Source organism: Hetaerina americana, unplaced genomic scaffold, assembly GCF_022747635.1.
Source record: "Hetaerina americana unplaced genomic scaffold, ioHetAmer1.1.p SCAF_1, whole genome shotgun sequence".
Lineage (NCBI taxonomy): Eukaryota > Metazoa > Arthropoda > Insecta > Odonata > Calopterygidae > Hetaerina > Hetaerina americana.
The window spans coordinates 109,512,648-109,531,407 of NW_027286069.1; the positions used below are offsets into that span (position 1 = coordinate 109,512,648).

General features: G+C 44.2%; 1 protein-coding gene across 1 annotated transcript in view; it reads left to right on the forward strand.

Annotated features, from left to right (window-relative positions):
* Nucleotides 1–8,583: 8,583 nt before the first annotated feature.
* LOC139695054 (uncharacterized) overlaps nucleotides 8,584–18,760 on the forward strand; it is a gene marked incomplete at its 3' end in the record, with an annotated part of 79,497 nt that continues 69,320 nt past the window's right edge. Inside the window, exon 1 of the mRNA XM_071593698.1 lies at nucleotides 8,584–8,985. Coding sequence (XP_071449799.1) covers nucleotides 8,584–8,985 — 402 coding nt within the window. The remainder of the gene's footprint in view (nucleotides 8,986–18,760) is intronic.

Consider the following 18,760-nt stretch of genomic DNA (forward strand, 5'->3'; position numbering starts at 1 on the left):
GGTTTTGTTCACTTCTACGGGTGGTGACCTAACACCCCCCGCCACCTGCCCTTACGGCTACTTGCGAGGTATTATGTAGATGCTAGATATTACCTGTCGTCATTTTGTAGTGTAAAATATTCATTCGGAGTAAATGAACAGGTTATCGGGTACATAATTTCTGTCATAACGTAAGTACATACAACTACAAGGCACTCGAGAAAAAAACTTTTGAAGCGTGTGGTGTCGCAATGTACGCCGGCACGTTAGGTGATCACGTGGGGGCCGCCGCTTATGGTACATTCACCCAGTAAATAAGCGTCCCCGTTGTCCATTTTAATCATAATGTATTGTCGTATCTCCGTATTTCCCTCGTAGTGTGCAAATTGAAACAGTGGAGTACATGGTGGCAAACACGTTGTTGCCGTCGGACGGTCGCATTTTCTTGCCTCATCTCGTCACGTGATTGAGCGGGCCCTCTTTACTTCGGAGGGGTAGGTGGATGGACAATGCTCCATATAGCGCTAATATAAGAAGCAGAATTTAAAAAAATAATACGAAAAATCCCCCCCCCCAATAGTCAAGTCAATTATACAACATTCCATACGGACGCTGGACGAGGTGAAGCGTTTCTACGCAGAATGCATCATAGCTACCTACGCAGCACACCAACGGAATACAAGTATCAGACACACAAACAGTGCAGGAACCATTTGGTACTCACCCGCCCCGAAGGCAAAACCTGCACTGTCAAAGAAGTCTCCTCTATCCTCCCCACACTACCCTACAAATGCTTCTCCTGCCTTGATCACATCCTCGCCGAATCACTCATTTTCCTCCCCTTTCCTTACATAAATTTCGTCACAGGTATATTTACCGCATGCTTTGAATCCTCTGACTTCCCCTCTTGTAGGAAATCCTCGAACATCATCCTATTACCGAAACCCGATAAACTCCTTTCAGAAGTAAGCTCTTATCGTCCTATCTCTCTAACCTCAGCCTTAAGCAATGTATTTAAACAGGTACATTTAGCCCGCTTAAAGTCCCTATCCGGGCCATCAAAAAGACGTCCACGGTTCATCAAATCAACAGACTTGCAAAACTTACAACATCCGGTTTCAACAGTAAATTATAAACTGTAGCAGTACTACTCGATATCAGCCAGGCATTTGATAAAGTCTGGCATGAAGGACTGCAGTACAAACTTTGGCTGAAAAACATCCCCTTATATCCAATCAAAATAGTGCGATCTTTTCTCGCTTACCGTTCGTTTTCCATCTTCCATAACACCTTCCATTCCCCCTATCACCCCGTTCATACTGGAGTTCCCCAAGGTGCTGTCCTTAGTCCCCTCTTGTTCAATATTTTGACGGACAAAGTCTTCAGAACCGAGTTAACTAAAGCTTTTTACATGCTGATGACACCGCCATCGCTGCCCAGAGTTTGTAGCCCCTCAAGACCCATGACCCATCTCGATTTTTTCGTACGAGGGTAGGCTGAAAAGTACACACATACTGCACATATGCTTGTAAACCACAAACAAAAACAAATAGCAAGATCGAGCGAAAAGTACATTAAAGTAAAATTCATAATTTTCAAAATCATATATTTATTTTTCAACACAGTCACCCTTAAGGCTAACACATTTCTCCCAACGTGTAACAAGTTTTTTTTTCATTCCGTCACTGAAAAACTCTTCCGACTTCACCTAATGGTCAGAGTTGTAATGATAACCCTTGAGTGGTCTCTAGAGTTGAGGAAAAAATAAAAATCGCAAGGCGCAAGATCGGGGGAATAAGGAGGGTGTGGAATCGGTTCAAATTTCAGGTTTCGCAGAGCCTCTTCAGTTGCCCGCGAGGTGTGTGGACGAGCGTTGTCATGTTGCAAGATTATTGGCGCCAGGCTGCCTTTAACACGACAATCTCGAGTTTGGAGTTTTATTAGAGCATGTATATACTGAGAAGAATTTACCATTGCCTCTCGTTCCACGAAATCGGTCACATAAACCCGATGAGCATTCAAAAACACAGTCAAAAGCAGTTTTTTTGCCTGGTTTCCACGTTGTCTTTTGAACTTTTTCGCCTGAGGAGAAGACGGATGTCGATTTACAGTAGATCTCTCAACAGCATGGTCACCATAAACAGCCTTTTAACGACGATGAATCTCAGTAGGAGTCACTTTTTCAGCAGTTGAAAATTCGATAACAGCACGCTGTTTAACTCGCGTTGACATAGCACTAGAGCACGCCTCCATACTCCCCCTTCTCAAAATACACTGGATGAATATAACGACCTCAAACCTGCGCAGGCATGTTGAGGGGAAATGTTACTTCCACATGCCATCAGGAGTGCTTTTGAAGGTCATTTTGGTTGTGGTCTACAAGCATCTGTGCATTAGTTTTCAGCCTACCCTCTAGATTGGCCCGCGGAGTGGAGGTTAGAAGTCAATACAGACAAGTGCACCAAAATATATCTCACAAAATTATGAAATAAAGCCACCCATGTAATCCTCACCTTAAAGCAAAAGATCCTTCCTCAAAAAACCACCGTCCTCTTCCTTGGAATCATCCTTGACGAAAAACTGCTTTTTAAACCCTATGTCTCCTCCAAACTCTCCAAAACTACGTAAATTCACCTTCGCTAATCAGCTCCTACTAACGTTCTCCTCAAAGACTTCCCTTAACCCCAAGTTGGACATCGTCCACTCTCTCCTACTCCAACAGCTCCATGCTCACGCTTTCCCCATCTGGGTAACAATCACTACTCTCTAGATCCAACGGTTGTGGCAACATTTGATGGCCCGCTGGATATTGTGGCTCCCCTTGGTACGTCCCCAATAAAAACGTACAAAGAGAATTAGACATACCAACCATACATGATATCATTAAAAAACCATCATTGAATTATTGTACATCGATGAAAATCTCGAAACAAGTCGCTGATATCCTTCCTCTCTTTGATCCCAGTAGCTCGTTTCATTTAGCCACACAACCAACTCCTTCCATCCTCCACACCCAAAAAGGAAAGGAAGAGAATAGCTTTCCCACCAAGATACACCCTGCACCCATCCCTCTACCTATCCGCTATCCCATTTAACCGAGAACCTGTCAAAAAAATTAAGCAATTAAAAAATATATGTGATACCAAATAACATTAAAAATAATAAAATAGAGGAAAAAGACAAAGAAAAAACAATAATTAATAAATAAGTAATAAAAATTAATTGGACTGAATAAGAATAAAAATGATATAAAAGAGAAAAAAAACCTCACTTGAATAATGTTTAAACATACATATTCAAAACTCATGCCAATATAAAATTCAATGCCATATTACTCTACATTGCAAATCTTACCCTAAAAAACTAAATTACCTCAAATATCCAACAGCCTTGCTTCCAAAGGAAATATATTCCGGTGCAATTGTAATAGGAATACTAAATGTGTCTTGGCCTTTGTATAGCTCCGATGTTGCACCGCCGGTCATGTTTTTGCTCCCAAGAATGAAAAGGAACTCGAAAGACAGCCATTTTGGAACGCTGAATAGCGTCAAAATTAGCCGTGAGGAAGTGCCTGAACGAGGTTTCCGTCGACGCCTTCCAGGAACCGCACCGCGACTGGCAGAGACGCTGTCATCGGTGTGAAAATGCACCAGCGGGTTATTTTGAATTATTTTAGCAACTTGCAATGTTATCTGCAGTACATTTTTCCCCGATGCATTCCGCTTATTTTTTGGACGAACCATGCATATAGAGGAAAGATAAAGCTTGTTTTCAATGATAAACAAGCCCCTCGGGACTATATCGCGTCGAGAGGGGAGGTTCGTTATTTGCTGAAAGAGTAAAAAGAAACTTGAAATCGACTGAGGTAGGATATTATCATTTTTATGGTTATCGCTCCTCCCTTGTTAATAAATAATATTGTGAAATTACTGGTACCTTTCCTTTGTAAACTGATCGAGACACTAAAAATATCGTATTTTAGTATCGTACTATCAGTTTACTCAGCTTTGAAAAATTGCGGCCCATCATGTCAGGTGGTAAGTGATAAAATTTTTTTTATCGAACTTCAATTAATTAGCACTCTCCAATTAATTAATAAATTACCATGACTGACTAAATATAATTAGCGGAGAAAAATGATTTAATTGCCAACTTTCCTTGAGCCAGATATTAACAAGAGCGAGAGATTTTAATGACCATTCTGATGCTCGTCTCAAGTTAGTCACTTTCCAGAATACTCCCGCGGGTACTTCCCATTCCTACGGTCCAGTTATTATTTGGGGGGAAGGGGTCCTCTGCCGGCCCCTCCGACCCCCTCTCGTCCCGGCTCATTCAAAGCATCATGCCCGTGGCCCCTGGCACCCTACCCCTCTCCTTCTTAGCCCCCACCCAGGCGAATATCTCTTCGAGCGTGGGTTCATCATTCCCTCTGCTCGGAGGGTGCGAAACCCGGCCCGCGGCTTTGCGTAGAGCGTGGGAGGAAAACTCTCCCTTCGAGTCCTCCCCCTCAATAGCCATTCCCCACAAATCACTAGCACCTTGAGTGCGATCGCCTAATGAGCAATTGATTTCCCTGGAATGGCATTTATGCAATGCGGATCCCATGGACTGGTGTTGTTTCTGTTCGCCATTTAAAATGCACTGCGACCGGGTGCCAATGAGGGCATTCATCGGCGGCAAGGGCTGAGTAGGGAAATCCGAGCCGAAGATGGCCTTTTCGCGTGGGTGCCTTTACTCACACACACATCGTATATCGTTGCCCCCGATACGGCCGAGACGAAGTGGGATGCTGCGCAAAGCGGCGACAAAGAGCCTCGTGAAATCCTTCACTTGGAGCGGATGTCGGATGTCACGCCTCCCGAGTCACCTCGGGACAAAGCCACCGCTCTAAGCCTCCCGCACCAGCATTAAGTCGACCTCGGCTGACTCTTTATTCGGACGAAAGCGACATTGCAATGCAGCATCACGTGTTACCTCCATCGTTGCCGAACAGGCGGACTGGACGTGCTTCTAAATGAAACGAATGTCGCTGGCGCAATACTGGAGTCAATTCAATGAGACATAAACCGTCGAGTATGTATCACACATTAGTCTAACAATTAAAAATAAAATCACTTTTTTGTGGAATAAATTGGACGAATTGAAATTTTAAGGTTACTCTCTATTGAGGATCACTCGTATGCTCTTCCGCTCAATTTCGCGGCCTTTCCAGAAAAAATATTTAGTGATGCCTGCTACTCTATCTCTGTGGGCACAAGAAATTTCACTGGCACGTAGACAGTCCTATGAAATTTGCTGGTACCTTTGTTTTTATTTTATTGGTTTCCAACTTGGAAGTATATCAAGGCCCAAAAATAGTATGCTACGGAAAAGACGGAGAAAACATCCAGGAATACGGCTAGAGGAATGCCAGGAGATAACTTCAGGCGTCACTTTGTGGAAACGATACATATTGAAAAAGAAAACTTGGTTTTTCCACATAAAATATTTATTCACGACCTAGGTTTCGACGCTCAGCGTCATCTTCAGGTGACCTGAAGATGACGCTGAGCGTCGAAACCTAGGTCGTGAATAAATATTTTATGTGGAAAAACCAAGTTTTCTTTTTCAATAGAGGAATGCCATTCGGGCGACGCCCATTCTTCCTCCACCGCCACCCCTCAGCAGGTGCACGGGAATGTTGACGGGTGGGTTGCGGTGGACAATTCTGCGAGAAATCCTCCCGGGGGCAGGTTGGGCCTTCTAGCGGGCCCCGGGGCCCACGAAGGGCAGATAAATGATTCCCCGACGGATTTTTATGTCCAATAAGGTCCAAAATGTGCACTATCCCTCGTTCTCTCTCCGCGACCCCCTCCCTCCTCGGCCTTGGTAGGCGTCCCAGCTCCCTCGGCGAAGCGAGAGAAGAGTGCGATTATCTATCTACAAATGCCTGTCCCAAAAATTGTATTACTTATTTTTCCCGGATAGACGGAAGGACGGACGGCGGTTTCTCTGGCCAGGTTTGAGGGATGGGAGTCTCAGGATAGGTTGGAGGCCGGTGGCAGTTGTCTCCTAACCTTTGCGGAGTCGTTCCTTTGTGAAACCTCTTTAATATGACCACTTTACACTCCATTATTGAACAGGCCTTTGGAACAGCCCTAAGTCAGCAAATTTGCGTGAAACTGGGAAAAACTAAAAAAAAACTGGGAAAGAGACTCATGACATGCTCATAGCAGCTTATGGTGATAACGTCATGGTTAAATCGGGTGTTTTTGCGTGGCTAAAGCTGTTTCAGGAGGGGAGGGAAGATGTTGAAGACGCCGAATATTCAGGACGTCCTTCGATCTCAACAATTGACGAAAATATTGCCAGAGTGAAATGGCTTTCTTGAACGGGGATATTAGATTCAGTGCTCGCATGGTTTATGGTGAACTTTACATCCCTAAAAGTAATGTGCATCGTCTTGTAACCGAAAACATAGGCATGAGAAAGTTTTGTGCGAAATTGTTGCCGCGAGCCACACTAGAACCCTGGATTTGCCGCACCAGACTTCTTCCTCTTCCCCCGCCTCAAATCCGTCCTGAAAAGACGTCACCACATGGAGGATTTACAACAGGCCGTGACGAGGGAGCTCAGCAGCATTCCGGACACCGCCTTCCTAGGTTTACGAGACTGGAAAACCCGCTGGCAGTGGTGTGTGACGCACATGGGTTTCACTTCGAAGTACGTGTGAGTTTCCTATTGTTCGTTTAAGCCGCTCTCGCGGCAACTACTTCGCACACACCTTCATCACTGCGGAAACCATTGTTATGCCATACTACTTTTGGGACAGGCCTTTTTCATGTCAGTATCGGAGTTTAAATGAAATATTTTTTCATTACTCTTTAATTCTTGACACGAGGAGTGAAAAGATAATGTCCCTCGAATTAGCAGCAAAATAGCTATATCGTTGAGTTATTTGAGGTTAATATCCATCCCCGTGTCGACGACCCCTTTTACTCGCGACCCCTACTCGCATTTCGCGCGGCAGACCAGCCTGGAGTAGTTAGTTCAAGAGCCGCGCGCCGGGCGGCGCTGCCCTCCCCACCCTTGCTCCTTCCGACGCAATCCAGCAAGTGGTCGCCGCAGGGGGATGTTCCTCCCCCCGGCAGAATTCCCCCCTCCGGCACGGGGATGCATCAGGGCGGCGGCCCTATCTCGTTCAGTCGGTGCCGTGAGGCCAAGTGGAAGCATTGCACCGAGTGGCTGGCGGCGCCACCGGACGGACGCTCACGCGGTTGGGGCGGGTGCGGCACGCGCTTCTCCGGGGGCGAGCTTGCGTCTCGAGTCATCGGCGCTCGTGTGTGTTGTGTTGCCGATCACCCTCGGACATCCTCCGGGACTTACACGGAAATCACATCGGCGCACGGAACACTCCACACGCATCGTCTCCGACTTGGAAGACATTCGACATCCCCACGAGTAGCGCGCATGCTTTCACTTTTACTTGCCAGCAAAAGATAGTGTTCTTTATTAAATTATTTTAAATTGGCGGCATGAAAAAAGGTTGTAGTGATGCGAAAACTTTAATGACTTACGGTGCAAGGTCTCGAGATACTTGATTGCTCATAATTATTTAAGGTAAAAAATAAATATTTCCATCATATTTATTAACTAAATACATGAAGTTTCTCTGGATACCATAGGATCGGCTCCTTATTAATATGTGTGAAAACTAGAAGTGTATTGACCACCCTCGGACGTATCTCCTCGTTTTCTGGAACCTCTGCGTGAATCACTGCCGAGGAATAAAGGGGATGAGATTCCGTCATTCTTGTCGCTCGACTGCCCGATAGGGTTCGCTTCTTAAGTGTCCGTGCCCTCCGATCCAACATTTTAACCGAAGGGCTTCCATCTCTAGGGTTTAGTGCAGGGGCCATCGATGACCAGGTCCACCTCGGATGACTCTCCCTCCATCGTCGTGCCCGTTCCGGAGTCACCCCATTGCGGCGTCACCCCACGCGACAAGGCCTTTCGCCGGCCGCGCGCCCGCCGTCTTCCCGGTCGATGCGCCGTCCCCTCCGCGGTAGCGGGGGATCACTTCGCCCGCCTCACGACGAGAACCCGGCATCCAGAGCAAACGCGAAGCAAGGGGGCGGGTGAATCACGCGCGACTGCCGACAATAGCAGCAATGAAAGCGCGGTGGTGATTGACGGGAGCCGCTCCACTGCTCATCTTCGGCCGTGTGCTGCTCTTCAAGTTCTCTCGGACGAGGTTTTCAAGATCGCTGGGCGGGTCCGTCGAGGTCATCTCCTGCCGTCGAGAAGGAAACAGCGAGGCGACACTACAGCGAATGCAGCACCCTAATCTCTGTGTTCCTGGGGTGGTGCCGTGAGGCAGTTGCCACGATCATCCAGCCTTTGATAAAATCGTGTTTTTTTCAACATCGCAGTGCCGAGACGATTTTCAGTGCTAATCTGAAGTTCATCGCGTCGTCGTGTGAACTGCCGCCCTTAAACTTTCGTCTCAGTCACCTGTGATGCATCCATGCGCGTCCTTCGTCGTAGGAAGTGTTCGTGGAATGAGTGAGTGACGTGAGCGCAGGCCTCCCAGGGGCGCGGCCGATCGCCCCAGTCGCTGCCAGAATGTCGACCGGGTGCGCGGGTTTTCCGCCGGCGGTCCGTGCCGACCGCCGCCGCCGGCGGGCCTCCATCCCGCCTCCCCTGACCCGGGGCTCACCCCTACCGGCAGGGCCGGCGACTCGTCCTGCCGTCCCGCGAGCGAACGGCTCGACCCCACCGATGGCTCCGAGGATCGTCACCTCCCCGCCGCCCCTCGTCCGTCTCCTCGCGCTGCTGGTGCTCGCGTGGTGCTCCCCGGCACCCCACGCGTGCCGGGCGGCCCTAGCGCCAGCCCGGGCCCTTGGGGCGCAGCCACCACCCCCGACCGCGGCGGCGACCGCGGTGGGGACCGCGGGGGTCGGCGAGGCGCCGAGGAGGTCTTCACCGCTGCGGGTGGCGCAGTGCCGGGCCCGTTGCCTCCAGAGGGTACGTATAAGGCCTTTCCTACACCGCCTCTGACCCCCTCACACCCGCTGCGAACCGAAGGTGCTAGGTCACCGACGGAGGTTCGCGAAGATGGAGATCCTCTTTTTGTTAATGCACTTTTACTTCTTTATTTGGTTATGCCATTACACATTGAGATGTTTGCACAGGGTAAAAACGTTTCTCGTGCTAATTTAAATTCTATTCAATGCCCAGAAGGCATTTCATGTTTTCGCAGTTATTCCAGAGTGAAACATCTTTCAGTTTTAATGTGAATATGCACTTGGCAATAGCTATATTCCCTCTTTTCGTAGACTTCCATTGACAATGCTAATTCAATCAGTTGTCACTCAAAAGTAAAAAGTCGCCGTGTCACCTCTTAACCTTTGATTAGGCGACAATGGCTTCCTGCCAATGCATCGCTTGGCGAACATGCGACCGCCCTAGGCGGAATGCTCCAGCTATTTGTGATGTACTTGCCATGATGTTACGAAATTTCGGAATAATTAATTTGGTATTTTTCGAGTGGTTAGATGGACTGTGCCGGACCTTTCCTGCAGGACTAATGATTGATTTAGGACGGGGCAAATTATTGTCGTAACTCCACCTTTCCAACTAACATTTTCCTACAATTTCGGGTCGCTCTCTCGCCTACGACTTGGTTTTGAGTTCCTGAATCATTTCCTTCAAGTTAACACGATTTCTATTTGTTCAATGACAATGTGTGCAATTTCCGCTCATCTATCGCTTTCCTTCCGAATTCTTCCAATGAGCGTGTTAAGCGTTGTTCGTTTGTAACAATTGTAGATATTACAGACACATTTTTGTAATTGAATTCAGACATGATATCTTCCTACGCCTGGCCCATGTGCTGGAGGCGCAGCTACGTCTATGTAACACAGCTCCGCTAGCTCACCAAAGCACTTGTAGCAGGGGATTTTAGGTCACCAGCCGTACTACATCATTTTATTCCAATAAAATATTTCCGCAAGCACATGACACCCTTTGATCCACTCAAAGGGAACGTGGAAGGGATTTTTTTCATGGTTTCAGGTTGTCATTCGTGCAGCATCTGTTACATACATTTAAACTGTAAAACTGTCAGTAACCACTCAACTGACTGCACTAAGAACACAACTAAGTAATCCGGCGGGCTACCATGAAAAGCAGTCATCAACTACCTGCTGGCATTACACTCATGCAGGACGGACAATTCGCAAATTAATGAGTTGTGCAAATTTATCCATCTGCACAAAATCCCGGGACGATAGGACGGCAGCCATTGAGAGATTGGACGAGAATGTAACTTCTATGATCCTAAATGTTTCTATGACAAATTTACGATGAAATGACAACCCTCTTTACCTTTTCATTCGAATATATTCCGTTTATTAGCATACCCTGAAATGTTTCTAGCGCATTTCTGTGACCGTTGCCCGCAATTGTTTCGACGTGATTGGATTTCCAAAGAAATGGCCTCGGTTAGTGAAAGAAATTTGAGAAATGGAATTAATGAATGGTATGACTGTATTTTCCCGCTACTCTTTTGTCTGCATTGAGTCGCGCCAGTGACGGTCAATGCAGCGGGCTCGGGGTGACATCCGACTAAGCTGATGACGCTTGACGCTCCGAATGAAATGAGAGAATTTTATTATCTATGTTACCGCGATGTGTTTTGTGTCGTCCTCTTTCTTTGATTGTAATTCAGTCATAGTTTTCCAAAGAATTCATTCTTAGGGGAGCTAAATTTGCAAAACTTTGCTATGATAGCGAATTTATATTTAAAATGGGGATCACCCACCGACCTGAGGTCAAATTACGGATTAGAAAACTCGACATTAATTGAAAGCAGTCCTTTTTTGTGATGGCACTGAAATAAAGCTTGGTTATCTCCACGGCGGGAGAGAACATGAGACCAAGATTAGAGAAGTCAAGCGCAGGACTTGAGATATTATTTTTCCACCAACGCGAAGTAATCAGATTAACCGTAGGCGATGGTGGCAAGAAAATATTTTAATAGCAATTGTTATGGCTTGTCGTCATTATCGTATGGCCCTTATTTTATTGCCTTCTTTACCAATAGGTCGTATTTCTTTCTTACAGGATTATTTCAAACTTTGAAGACATCTACTCAATCTACTTAACATCCTGCAAGCCGCCGCAAGGGCGGGTGGCGACGGGTGTTAAAGCACCTCCCGTAATTAATAAAAAAACGCATACAAAAGCCACAAATAAATACAATCCACCAGCAAAACATGGTATGCATTCATGCAAAAACACAACCCACACACATGCAAATACTTAAACTACCAACTAACATACACATGCACCTACAAATAAACATGATGTCTTTGCAATATTTTAATTTATACTAACTTGTAAATCCAGTGTTTTTAATGTTTCTAAAATGTCTTCGGTTTCTTACTATTATGATTCCTGATTGTTCGGGGAAAGGATGAGCATTTGTATCAATCTGTCCTGGAATCTACAGGTATCTCCCTTATTTCATCTTTGTGGTCTGATCTACCTAAGTAGAGTGGGGCCATTGTGCGTGTAAGCTGTTGTAAAAATTATGGTCATCATTTGAGTTATCTAACATTTCCATTATCATTTTGTTGACGGAACTTAAAATTTTGAAGTTGCATTCTCGGTGTGGAATCTTGAATTGCCACACTTTGTGGCCTAAGGTCAAAAATATCGATGCAAGAAATGCATACATTTTCAAAGATTAGGGAGGACTTTTTGTTTTAAATTGTTATTCGTCTCCTCGGCATGCATACATCTTTTTTGGGTGTTATTTTTGCTACTGATCAGAATGTTTTGCGTTCGATGCACCCACATGTGCTCGTCGGGGGCGCTCGCCAAGGATCCTCTTCAAGCCGTCGAGGGGCCCCGCGGGTGCCCGCCGGGGACGGCGTGCAAAGAACATCTTCAACTTTGCACCATTCAAGCCTCGGCGCGCCCTTAGTTGCGATGCCGACGGCGCCCAATTTTGAAGAAACATGGCCAAGATTAAAATTTTTGAATTTTCATCAAGTGCTCTAGAATACTTTACTAACACTCCGCAGCATATCATGAATTGCATAGAATACCATATTGGGTCCCTGTAATCGGATCAGGAAATGGACATCTCAACACTCAAGTTTGCCTAAAATAGCAGGTGAACTGCATCGAAAATTTCTGGCTCATTTTTTGGCTGTATTTTTTCAGTAAACAGAATTTTACAGTTAATAAATTTACATTAGACCACATGTTACCTGCAAACTACATATCGAATTCCTGAGCTCTTTTGTTTATTTCCGTAAACTATGTCATTTGCCATAAACATGCTTTTTCATTTACATTACTTTTACATGGACATTTTAAATAGAGGAATTAAAATAATTTTTATCTCCGCATGTCCCTGCGGAGACATTTTCCCCGAGAGGGAGGGTAGTGTGTGTGTATATATATACAGGGTTCGTCCGGAAAATAAGTGTACTGAGCTCAGGAAAAAAAATTTATTACACTTTTACATATCTTAAGCTAATATTCCTCAAAATAGGACCCTTGTGAGTCGATACACTTGTTCCAGCGGCGTTCCCATTCCTGGAACGCTCCCGCGAAGGCATCATCGGGAGCCTCTCGAAGACTCGTCGTCGACCTCTTCTCTGCCCTCCACGAACATCTTGTGCCACCGAAAGATCATGTTTCTGGACATGGCTGACTCCCCGTAAGCCTGGTTAATCATACCGACAGTTTCGGTAGACGATTTCCCAAGCTTTACCGCAAATTTGATGGAATAACGCTGCTCCAAAAACTTCGGCATCGCGTTCCGTGACGTGGGTCGAAGCGTGGAGGTTCGCGTTAACAGAGCTCCTCACTACACCACAGCTCAGAGCCGACTGCCTTTTTCAGCGTCGCTTGCCAACATACCCCCCTCCAATCGCAGCCCGTCAGAGCGGTGCTGGGCGCGCCTGGAGCGGCGCGCCTAGCCCAGGAGTCAGTACACTTATTTTCCTTAATATCCTTATATATGTATTTCCTTAATATCCTTATATTTCCTTATATATGCATATATATATATATATATGTATATATATATATGTGTGTGTGTGTGTGTGTGTAAATGAATAAATATATATATATATATATGTGTGTGTGTATATATATATATATATATATATATATATATATACACACACACATATGCATGTATATAGTATATACGAATGTATGTATACACATACACACACGCACTCACACATATACATACCACACCTACTAGCGGACAAGCCCGACATCACCCGACCAATTTATCCGTGCGTCTGTAAGTGGCTTTAATTCGTATTAAAGGCCTTTAACGTACTTGGTCAGTTTCTTTGCCACGCTGTAGTCTGTCAACACGTGATTTTGTAGACGCTTCGGGCGAATGCGATCGGAATGCGGAGAGCGCTAAGTCCATCCATCTCTCCTGCCTCCTTTGGATTTTTCTCGGCAGACCTCTCACCTCCTCCACCATTCCTAGAGCTTCCCCGTTTGCTTTCCTTTCAGTCCTCTTCACCTTCTCCCTCTTTCTCCACACCCACTTTTCAAAAGCCTCCAACATACGCCTATCATCCTGCTTCAATGACTATGTTTCTGCGCCGTACTAAAAATATATCGAGAAATTTTACAGAAATGCATGGAAACTAAATACTTATTAAAAGCTTATTTTTTATATGTAGCATCCTTGGTGTATAATTATCCCTGAGCCACATGACCTAGAGGTGGCGGGCAGTTAGCATGCAGATAGATTGAATCTGAAGATGTCCAGCGTCGTCACCCGGAACTGAACCCAGGCCCTCCAGTCAGTCAGTCAGAGGTCTACCGACGGGACTTCTACGCCCCGGAATTAGGAAATTACTTCTAAAGTAATTATTGCATATGAATTCTTGCAACACTGAAAATTGTCTGCGAGAATTTTTTCCCTGAACAAGTAGTCATGACCACCAACATTAAAAAGACAAACTCAATGGATTGATAATGTTAATAAATGATTAGAAATGTTTAGAAAACGAGCTCGGACCTAAGTACAGAATGTCGATCGTCTTCAAATCTCAAAAATGGAAAGAAAAATTAATCCGAGAAGCGTTTTACACCGATGGTATACTTATATATGTAATTAAGTTTTGGAAATTCTAGGTGCCACTCAGAGAGTCCTAATCTTAGGTCTTTTTTTTAAATGTATCTCCGTTAATTTTCCATCAATCTGGCCTAAAGTTAAACTCAAAAAGTCCTTAATCGCTGGAAGGTATATAAAAGTCGTCCATTATAAAACAATTGTGTTTTGAAGAATAGGTGACAGAAAAATAAATTACCAAGTTACAGGAGTGTGTTACAGTGATTTCGTGGTTTTCGGAACCTTGTAACCTATCTGCTTGGTCCCTGGACCATCAAATACTTACCGGTAGAATCCCATAAATCTACATGTACATAATACCCCGCAAGCTGCCGCAAAGGCATGTGGCGGGGGCTAATAAGTGCAATAATAGCAATTGGTCAAAGGCTATTTTAAACCCGATGTTGAATCTCATAACCGTAAAAATGTATCTAAAGTTCAAATAAGATTTTCATACTGAGAAAAATATTGATGCATTTAGGTAGTGCGCCCCATAGGATTGGCCTGAAGATCAAAAAGGCTAAAATTCTATCCCTTATTTGTTTTTCTTATATCTTCAAGGAGCGACCCCGACATGGGAAGTAGATGAAATATATATATTATAACGAATATTCGCATGTTGACAACCGATTTAAAATTAAATTGATCTTATCGGACAAATGCAAAAGCCAAAAACTTGACAATCGGCTTGGTGAGATATTTGTGCATTTTAGAGCGATATACTTTCTATGTTTACAAAAGCTTACATTTGCAACATTTGTAGTTGGTAAAACAATACAAAACTCAGTCTATATTCATTATTATCCCAATGCTTATGAAATATACTTTTGAGAAAATATAAGGCCAGAACAATGGACACACAGGGTCCGTACAATAAGTATTGTGACTGGTTCGCTTTAGCCCTAACGGAGCGGTGGATGGGGGTCCGACCGGGCGGCTCGGTAGAGGGGTCCCTCACCACTCAGGAGCACTTTAGTTCAGTCGCCTCCGGGCATGCGTTGCGACAGGAGGTGGATTTTTGTGACGTGTGATTGTTTGTGTTGTAGTGCGCCAGCATGGAGCGCACCGTCGAGCAACGCTACGCTGTGAAGTTTTCCGTTAACCTCGGGAAATTCGCGTCGGAGACCCTTGAACTCATTAAACAGGCTTATGGGGATGATGCCTTAAGCCGCATAAGTTTTTGAGTGGCAAAAAGTATTTAAGGAAGGCCGGGAGCTCGTCGAAGACGATCACCGCATCGGACGACCGCTCGAACCGATGCTCAGGTGGCCAAGAATGCTCAGGAGGTGACCCTTATCAGTGAGGAGACCGGCCTTTCAGTCGGAACCGTCCATACCATTGTAAAAGAGGATCTTGCGATGAGGAAAGTGTGCGCGAAGCTGGTGCCGAAAGTCTTGAGCAGGGAACAAAAACTGTCTCGGGTGGAAATTTAGCAAGAAATTTTGGACTGTGTCCAGGAAGATGAATACTGTATTTTCTCAACAACGTTATTAAGTCAAAGGAAAGCTCAAAAGGAGCTCAAAGGTTATCGGTTAGACTACACCGAGGAGGTTCAAGAGGCGACGACAAAGGCTCTCAAAAGTATTCCGGGAACCGAATTCTAGCGGGCTTTTGACGAGTAGCAGACATGCCGAACTAAGTGTATCGATGCAGGAAGAATGTATTTTGAAGATTATTAAGTAATTGTAATGATAACCACAATAAATTTTGATTTTTGGAACCAGTCCCGATACTTATTGTACGGACCCTGTACTTTCTGTGTTTACAAAGTGTTACATTTGCAATTTTTTTAGTTGATAAAACAATACCAAACTCAGTCTATATTCATTATCATCGCAATGCTTATGAAATATACTTTTGAGAAAATATGAGGCCACAACAATGGAAATAGATTTACAGGTTACATTTAGCAGAATTAATTGTTGAGAATAAAATTGTTAAATTTATTTTCTTATCTAGTTCTTATTTAAGTACCCTGCAAGCCACCGATAGGGTGTATGGCAGTGGGTGAATACACACCAGACTAATTATTTATGATTACTGATTATTCATATTTGAGTGATTACTCTAAATTATTTTGTTGCGGTCGAAAAAATACCCATTGTTTCTCCCGCCCAGACATTCATTATTGAGGCAGCAAATAATCCTGCTGAAGTGAGGTTGTGGAGGAAGATTGTAAATAATACCAATATTTTTGTCCGTTGCTACGTATATACGTCGACTGCGAATCTAAACTAATGAAGCGAAGAAAGGACATTAAGCATCGTGTGCCTTACCTCATTGTCGCAGTTATTAGATCAAGGTAGACAAAGTATCATATTGTATTTCTTATTCTCCAACATTTGGAGTAAATTGTTTGTGTGCGTGGGTGGATACCATTGGCACACGTGCCAAGACGAAGACTGCAGGGGGGGTGCAAATAACCATCAGGGCAGCTCAGGGAGCATCATTATACCATTGAAGTGAGAATTATATCATTGAAGTGAGTGAATTGAAATATTGCAACTATATAATACCCCGCAAACGGCCGATGGGGTGTATGGCGGGGGGGTGTTAGGTTACCACCCGTAAAATAGAATTTAACCACATGCAAAACCAAATCATGCTACCTCTACACAAATATTAGTTTGTTAATGCACTCAATAAATTTATCTCTATGAACTAGTCTAATGCCCTTATATGGAGGAAAAAAGCAACGCTAACAAAGAAGGGCTCATACGATATAAAAAGCACGCCACCATAAACATCGCCGCGTAATGAAACTACACGAACCCACCCACCTCTCTCCTAACGCGCTCCTCCGAGAACAATCCACTGCCAGTATCCCATCCAACCGTGATTAATTTAAAATGGGACACGTAAAATACGGATGGCATGCATGAAGTAACTCGCGGTGAGACGTGATGAAAAGACCACAAGAGAGACACAATTAACACAAGCGGAAATCATTCAACTTGTTTCACAGTAACTCGCTGTAAGATATGCAACGCACAACGGTCACGCTTGAATCTTTCAATAGCGCACTAATCTGACGCGGGAACACTGGGTACTCGTGGTCTGTTCTGGCCGTTGGTGCTTACTCGGCGTCGATTTGTAATGCGAATGTTAATTCTGAGTAAAATCTGTTCAGCCGTCTCTAAGCAATAAATGAATTTTTAACTAAAAATTGTTTTATTTCAAGAATCTCTCGAAACACATGTCCAAATCGGATCTAGCTTATGTTACATTCGTAATTTTTATCCTATTTGTGTAGTAAATATATATATATATATATGTATAATATATGTTCTTTACCGACCGCTACTCTTAATGTTCAAAGCTTGTATAAAAAGTATCGGTGTCAGTTTTTTACTGACGTGTGCGTGAAGTGTTGAATTTAGACAGTCGGTTAAGTGTGCGCATGATCGCAGATCGTATATTGGCATTGATAAGATGACAGGGCACATCCTATTATCACTTAAATTTTGTCGATACGGAAGATGTGCGCTAAACTCGTCCCGAAGGTCTTGACGGACGACCAAGAGTAGAGTCGAGTGTCTACTTGCTAAGACCTGCAATGGCATCGTGATAACCTACTTACAGTCCCGACTTGGCACTAGCAGATTTTTTCCTATAACCAAAAGTGAAATCCTCCCTCAAAGGACATCACCATGGTATCCCAAGTGCCGCCAAAGAAGCTTACACGCTTACCAATAAGAGTACTCTTATCCGGAATCCGCCTACAAGAGAACCTTCAAGTCGTCAAAAAGCTTCTCACAAAAGTGTCTCAGCGTTCAATGGATGTCATTTGAAGAATTTTGAGGCATTGAAGCAATATCCGAAAAAATATATTTTTCCGTAACTTTTCCCGATACCTGTTTTACAAACCATGAATGCCAGATAAAAATCTTCAACATGAACTCGTAGGATATACATCTGTTTTTGTTGCCGCTTAGCTAGTAGATTCAATCCGTCGTTTTATGCAATTTCCTGGAACATTCCTTCACCATTTCTAAAACTATACTATTCACCATTTCCAAAACCTATACTATTCACCATTTCTAAAACCTGAATATTTCCTCACCATATCCATTGCCCACCATTAAGGCTAGGGTTGATCTTTCCCATAATACTCGTACGGCCGTAGTTACCGTTCCTGTTAGTTTAAAGTCTGCAGTAATCTGCAGTGGAAGATGCAACATCGACATTTTTTGTTGTTTTAGAAAGATATTTGGTTAACTAAGTGCTTAAAAGTAGTTTCACAAATCGACTTATATTGAAGGTTAGTTTCTAAAGCTACAAGGTTTTTGTGTATCCACGGTTTTTCCTACAACGCAGCCTAGAACACGCTTTTGTATAGTCACTTGCAGATGCTTCGAAGGCTCCAGAAGTAGACTTGCCGAGGGTTTCACGATCACGCTAATTATATCTTAGTCGCTCGCAGGAAGTTATTTTGCAGGAAAAGCGATCGAGCGTGACATTAACTTTGCAAGCGCATGTATTCAATTTAAGCTACTTGCCTTCCAAAGTTATCTCACCGTAGATTATACCAATTTGAACATCTTTTAACGATTGGGAGCCCATGCTAGAAGTTTGCAGGTCACGGTGTCTCAAATGCTTCGCGAAGTCAACAACTATTTGGATGAATGACAAAGTTTC